General features: G+C 47.7%; 1 protein-coding gene across 1 annotated transcript; it reads right to left on the bottom strand.

Moving 5' to 3' along the window:
• Positions 1-252: 252 nt before the first annotated feature.
• LOC146257899 (sushi domain-containing protein 6) lies at positions 253-3286 on the bottom strand. The gene is made up of 4 exons (XM_084674026.1): positions 3199-3286; positions 2421-2621; positions 1625-1754; positions 253-1301 (listed from the first exon to the last, which is right to left on the bottom strand). Exons 1-4 carry the CDS (start codon positions 3284-3286, stop codon positions 971-973), a joined length of 750 nt encoding a protein of 249 aa, XP_084530152.1. The 3' UTR covers positions 253-970.
• Positions 3287-6192: the final 2906 nt, after the last annotated feature.

Here is a 6192-nt window from a genome sequence, read left to right as displayed (position 1 = left end):
TCTATGAACATATGAAACTGATGGAACCAGATTCAGAGGCCTGTCCTGTGCCCAGAGCAATCCTGTCAGAGTCAGAAGCCTGTCGGCTGATGTTGCCATAGCGCTGTTCTTCCTGCCTGACCTCTGACCTCTCTGTCCTCATCAAGTCTGTCTTCACTGTGTCCCGAAACAAAAGAACAACCCAGGTCAGTGAAAAAACTAAAACATGATATTTCAAGAAACAACCTGATATATTTATATATACACAATGTTTATTCATATTTTTGTGCAATACAATGTTCAAAGTTAATTATGTAAATGTTACATTCCATACAACTGATTCACTTTCTTCCATTGATAAGAAGAAAAAAATTATAATAAAAAACAAACATTCATTGCCTGTAAGGAACGTGCTGAACCTCGACTCCTCCGCTCGCTCGCCCACCCGTCTCTCTGGCGCCCACGTCGCCGCGGCAACGACACCCTGCTTGTCTCGACACACAAGCAAAATACGGTTGGTCGTCATGGAGACGCACAGGTCCCTCCCACGTGAGGGCGGTTGTTTGGTTCCCCCCTCGGTCCGATTTGTTGCAGGTTGGATTGTGAGACACCAGGATGTCCGGAAAGGAGCGCTTGTTTCGGCTCGCCTCGCAGGGACGGTTGCTTGGGACTCGGGTCATCGATCGACACGGTTGTCGACAGATCAAATCGAGCTCACCTCAAGTAACTAATCTGAAACTCGGCCAACTTTGGTTGTTTGAAAAATGTGTACTATCATACGATTGGTGTAAAAACATAAGGCCCTCCCCCTTCCTCACCCCCAGTCTCTTGCTGTAACAGAAGAGCAGGGAATGTGCTTCATGACACAAACCAAACAGCCGGCTAGCTCAGGTTCAAACCGAGCCGTGGTTTCTCCCCTGTTCCTGACCACAGTAGTAAGAGAGGATTTTAGTTCATCCCAGTTCAGGGTGCTCGAGTCACAACACAACACTCAGACATCTTTATCGCTCGAAAGTACAACTTGCAAGCCTCGCACAACCCCAATGTCACTCTGCCCCTGTCTGGGACGTGATTGGACCTCCTCGTAAGGGGGCGGGGCTTGTTCGGGGCTCCGACAGGAGGGGTGGATGAGCCCGGAGTCTGATTGGTAGTGTGGTGGTGAGGGGGCGTGTTCGTGAGCCTCCTGGGCCAATAGGAGCTGTGTGGGGCCTCCACAGGGGGGCATGCGCTCTCCCCAGCTGCTGTAGACCGCCTCCTCGTAGGTCGGCAAGGAAACGGGGACACCGTCCACCACCAGGTCCAGCTGGTCCGACGACCGCCGGCTACAGCAGACAGGAAGAGAGACAGGAAGTGAGACAGGAAGTGAGACAGGAAGTGAGACAGGATCAGGGGGATGGTCCGGGTCTCACAGCAGTTTGTGTGTGGCAAAGTTGATTTATTTTTCATTTATATATTTTTGGGGCATTTCTGCCTTTATTATGCCGTCTATCTGTTATTAACAGGGAGAGAGAGAGGGGAGAGAGAGGGGAGAGAGAGAGAGGGGAAGGAAGAGGAGAGAGAGAGAGGTGAGGAAGAGGGGAAGACATGCAGCTAAGGGCCTGGGCCAGATTAAAACCCAGGCCGCTGCGGTAAGGCCTCAGCCTACCTTTGTGAGTGACAGGGGTGGAGGCGGGACTTGATGACCATGCAGGCCGTGGTGGTGAGCAGGAAGATGGAAACGCCCACTGCTGTCGTGGCAACGCTGGGAAGGGAGTTTGCTGCCCGGTCACGCCCATCTGCAGGTAAACATCAAAAACATAAACATCAGCAATCACCGTTAGAACAGACACATGCTGCATATGCAGAAGAACACACACTATTTACCCCTGCACGTACAAGTCCATATAGTACTCAACCTATGAATTCATTTCAATAAATCAAATAGTTGCCCCTGTGGTTTTGGATTAATTGTGACGGGAGTATATTTCCATGAGGTTTGATAGCGCAGAGGAAAGGAACTGGTAAATATGGTGAGTTTGCTGGCTTCCTTTTTCTATGAGCTGGTTTCCTGCTGAGCCAGAAGAGGAAGCGACGCGCTTCAATCGACATAGAAGAGCTACTAAGTACAAATTCAGTCGGCCTGTGCGTCTTAAGGTGTTAAGTAGGTCAAATATATTCTGCCAGCCTTGAACCTGTTTTCTTCCCGGTAACAGGTGACTTCCAGGTAGTAAAGTGTTTATTTGGCAGATGCTTTAACCTATAGGGATGCACAATACTGGGGGGGGGGGGGGAGGTTGAACCTGCAGGCCTTCACCTTCTTGGACTCAGCCTTCTGCAGAAGGAGTTTTGCCAAAACATTCTCCTCTGACGTTGCTATTGGCTTTTTTTCCCTCCCTTCTTCCCCTACTCCTTCCCTCCCTTCCTCCCCTACTCCTTTCCTCTCTTCCTTCCCATCTTCTCACCTTTCAGCGGCTTGCAGGCGGGCGCGGGCGGCGACCAGTGTCCGTTGCGACAGAAGGACTTGTTGATGCGTCCCGGGATGGCATAGCCTGGCTCACAGAAGTAGCGTATGTGTGTCTTCAGGGGAAAGCCCCTGCAGGGGGAGGGCTCGCACCGGAAACCCCCATGTTCAGGCACCAGAGGGTGGCTACAGTTCTGTCGTCCTGGGGCAGGATGGAGGGTGGAGGGTGGGGTGCAGGGTGGGGGTGGGGGTGGGGTGGAGGGTGGGGGTGGGGTGGGGTGGAGGGTGGGGGTGGGGTGGGGTGGGGTGGAGGGGAGGGTGGGTGGGGTGTGGTTGGGGGTGTGGGTGTGGGTGGGGTGGAGGGGAGGGTGGGGTGTGGGTGGGGGTGTGGGTGGGGTGGAGGGTGGAGCAACAGCAAAACAGTCAATCACTATCCAGTCACATAGAATCCGATTCTTACTTGCTTGAGGATGCACATTGACGTAGGCCAGAAAGGAAAATGTTGGCTGCAGTAATTAGGTGAGGGGTTAGTGAGCTGTAATCTACATTAGAATGTAGCAGTGTGGAGATGATAAGATCAGTACTGCTGGCAAAGTGAAAAAGGAAGTTTGAGACTAGGAGGTTGACTGGGTTAGAAGAGAAACTGTAGCGGGAAGGAGATAGGAGTGAAAGGGTAGGAGACAGAGGTTAGAGGTAGGAGACAAGCATGTAGGAGGCAAGCATGTAGGAGGCAAGCATGTAGGAGGCAGGGAACAGGATCATGGAGGGGGTGTGGCTACCTGCTTCGACCTCTGGTAAGGACATCAAGATGAGACTGAACCCCAGGGTGGTGCAGACAAGCTGTGTAGACAAGCCCTGTGCAGACATCAAAACAGGCTTCCTGCAGACCAAACACACACACACACACACACACACACACATGATAATGTCCTGCTGATAATACCACCACATGTTCATATAAACATACATCAGATACACGTGTAACTTGTGTGCGCTCACACAGAGCTACTGACAGGACTGCAGTGCTGTATCTGTGGTAACCGTTTACTGTGAGACTGTGGCTTGAGATACCGCTCGAGATACTGCAAAGACTGCAGCCTGTGTTCAAAAGGGTTATATTAGACTGTGGCCTCTGTTCAGAAGGGTTATATTAGACTGCAGCCTGTGTTCAAAAGGGTTATATTAGACTGCAGCCTGTGTTCAGAAGGGTTATATTAGACTGTGGCCTGTGTTCAGAAGGGTTATATTAGACTGTGGCCTCTGTTCAGAAGGGTTATATTAGACTGTGGCCTGTGTTCAAAAGGGTTATATTAGACTGCAGCCTGTGTTCAGAAGGGTTATATTAGACTGCAGCCTGTGTTCAGAAGGGTTATATTAGACTGCAGCCTGTGTTCAAAAGGGTTATATTAGACTGTGGCCTGTGTTCAGAAGGGTTATATTAGACTGCGCTGTGTTCAGAAGGGTTATATTAGACTGCAGCCTGTGTTCAGAAGGGTTATATGACTTGTATTATTGTTTTTATTTATTTTATGTAAAGCACATTGAGCTACAATCCTTGTATGAAATGTGCTATATAAATAAAGTCTTATTATTATATTATAAACTATTTATAATACAGGTAGTCATTCCCGGCAAACATCAAAGTCCTTCAGTCCGGTGGGCACGGCTTCTGAGCTGATGTTTGCAGGTGAAGAGCAACTCCCTCCACACTTCAAAATCAGCCTGATCCTCTCTGACAACCAACCAACAGACCAACACATGTTCCGGAATGATGCGGCTCACGTCACGCTCCATCCAACCTCTCAGTCTGCCTAAACCAAAACTACACCAGTCTGGAGTGTTGTTCGCCCACTCTCACCCACCAGTACCTGAGGTGAGGGGTAAAGCTTTGAAACTCCGAACCGCACACAGTCGTGGTCCGCGATTCACACAGGTAGAATGGCAAAGATAAATGCCAATGTGCCCTTTTGGTTTCGATGCGCGTCCTGAGAACGGCGCTGCCAAGTCATATCCAGCCAGGGAAGGGCCCTGCGCCAGATGTGACCGCAGACTATGTAGGAGGATGGCAGAGCAGTCATTAGGCTAGACTCGGTGTGGTATTGTCAGACCTCATCGGTTTTGTATTTGTAAAAATGTACACGACAAGGGCCGTAATTTTTCATCTAAGATGATGCACTGACTTTATTTTTCATATGGAGTGAGATTCATGTTGTTGATTCGTTTTTTAAATGTATTATTTATTTATTAAGTGTAACACCGCACATATTTGTAGCTTACGCTACTGTATACATGTTGTAACCCATTATATTGAAGATGTCTTTAGAAAGTAAGTATTGTTGTGGTCTAAAAACGACGCGGCCCACCAAAGTAGATGACTTTTTGTACACAGAATGCACCATCCGTTGACGACCTGTTTTATCCAATTATACCGGCGACAGGTACGTCACTAGAACAATCCTACTGTAACATTTTGCTCCTCGCGCACTATTAGTTTAACAACTCAGCTGTGCTTGTCATGTTACATGTGTTTATAATCTTGAAACCATTAAAGTTGCACAAAAAAACATTATGGACAAAAGACGGCTTGACGGCTCGCATTGCTTACGGTAAATCGCTGACATGTTGTAATAGCGGAATACATGCAGTGGTCTAAGGTATTTCGATGCACTTAGATGCACCCAGGAGAGAGTTGGGGATGCGCGCGTCGTGCGCTGCCGCTGAGTGGGAAACACTCACCCACACACTAAACTACAAATGTAAAACGTAGCCTTCATGCCCACTCGTAACTCACAACCGCAGGAACAATTGATGGGTTCTTTATTGTGAAAACACTGGAGGATTTGTCTCCCAGTTCGTGAGATACCGATAACCTTCTAGCACTCGCGCGGCCACGGACTATGCAGGCAAATCAATCACAATTTAGTGAAAATAATAATTTTCAAAATCGATTATTGTCAGAATAATTATTTATAGGCTAGGCTACATCAAATATCCATTAAATCAACGTAACCTACAGAACTATGCTATAAGAACAATCTAGTCTCAAACAAGTGAAGAACAAAACAACCAAACAATGTCTTAGCAAACATAAGAATAGGCTTCATGTAGGCCATGAAGGACAGTGGCAATGACAGCAAGTGTCATAACGTGTGAAATAAAGAGATATGTAAAATGAGAAGTATTTGCTCACCTTTAAAATAGACAGAAGAATTTGTAGCCCAAGGAATCGCAGTAAAATCGCCTGCGGAAAAACGCCGAAGTTGATCCTCAATTGTTTTGATCTCAAATAATCTAAAATGTAAAAAAATATATTGTGCGACAGATTTCCGCCAAATGAATGGGACATTCAGCAACAAGTGTCTCTATTTAGTTACTAATGACACTCGACACAATGCTCAGCTGTGCTCACTCGCTTAGCAAGACTTCTAATAGGCTGCGCGCTGGTGCCGCGAGCCACTGTTTCCCCAGCTCAAGCTCCGCCCATAGATGGCGGTGCGCACTGTGTCGTCATATTCTGGAAACTCACAGCGGCTGCGCGCCCCAGGAAGTGTTTAAATGGAACTTTCAGCTGTAGCTGTCATTGTTGTGAACCACGACTTTCACAAGCGGGTCATGTGCTTTTGCACTTTTACATGAGGAAACACTCAACAGAGAAATTAGGTAAAACTCACAACACTCTGATGCAGTGGCAGTGCTAATTATATAACTACGAGTTTACTGTTACAGTATTTAACGTGTCTCTTCCGGGCTAGATGCTGGGATTTCACACTATT

The sequence above is a fragment of the Hypomesus nipponensis genome, chromosome 15 (genome assembly GCF_054491055.1).
Source record: "Hypomesus nipponensis isolate SF chromosome 15, ASM5449105v1, whole genome shotgun sequence".
NCBI lineage: Eukaryota > Metazoa > Chordata > Actinopteri > Osmeriformes > Osmeridae > Hypomesus > Hypomesus nipponensis.
The sequence above is the reverse complement of the archived record's forward strand: the minus strand, read 5'-3'. Positions and strand labels throughout refer to the sequence as shown.

Bases quoted from the DNA above. Each gene is read 5' to 3' on its own strand.
- LOC146257899 (XM_084674026.1), bottom strand. From the start codon at position 3,286: ATGTCTGCACAGGGCTTGTCTACACAGCTTGTCTGCACCACCCTGGGG. The intron at 1,755-2,420 runs GTGAGAAGATGG...GTTTACCTGCAG, and splicing joins CGCCTGCAAGCCGCTGAAAG to ATGGGCGTGACCGGGCAGCA. The intron at 1,302-1,624 runs GTAGGCTGAGGC...TGTCTGCTGTAG, and splicing joins CACCCCTGTCACTCACAAAG to CCGGCGGTCGTCGGACCAGC.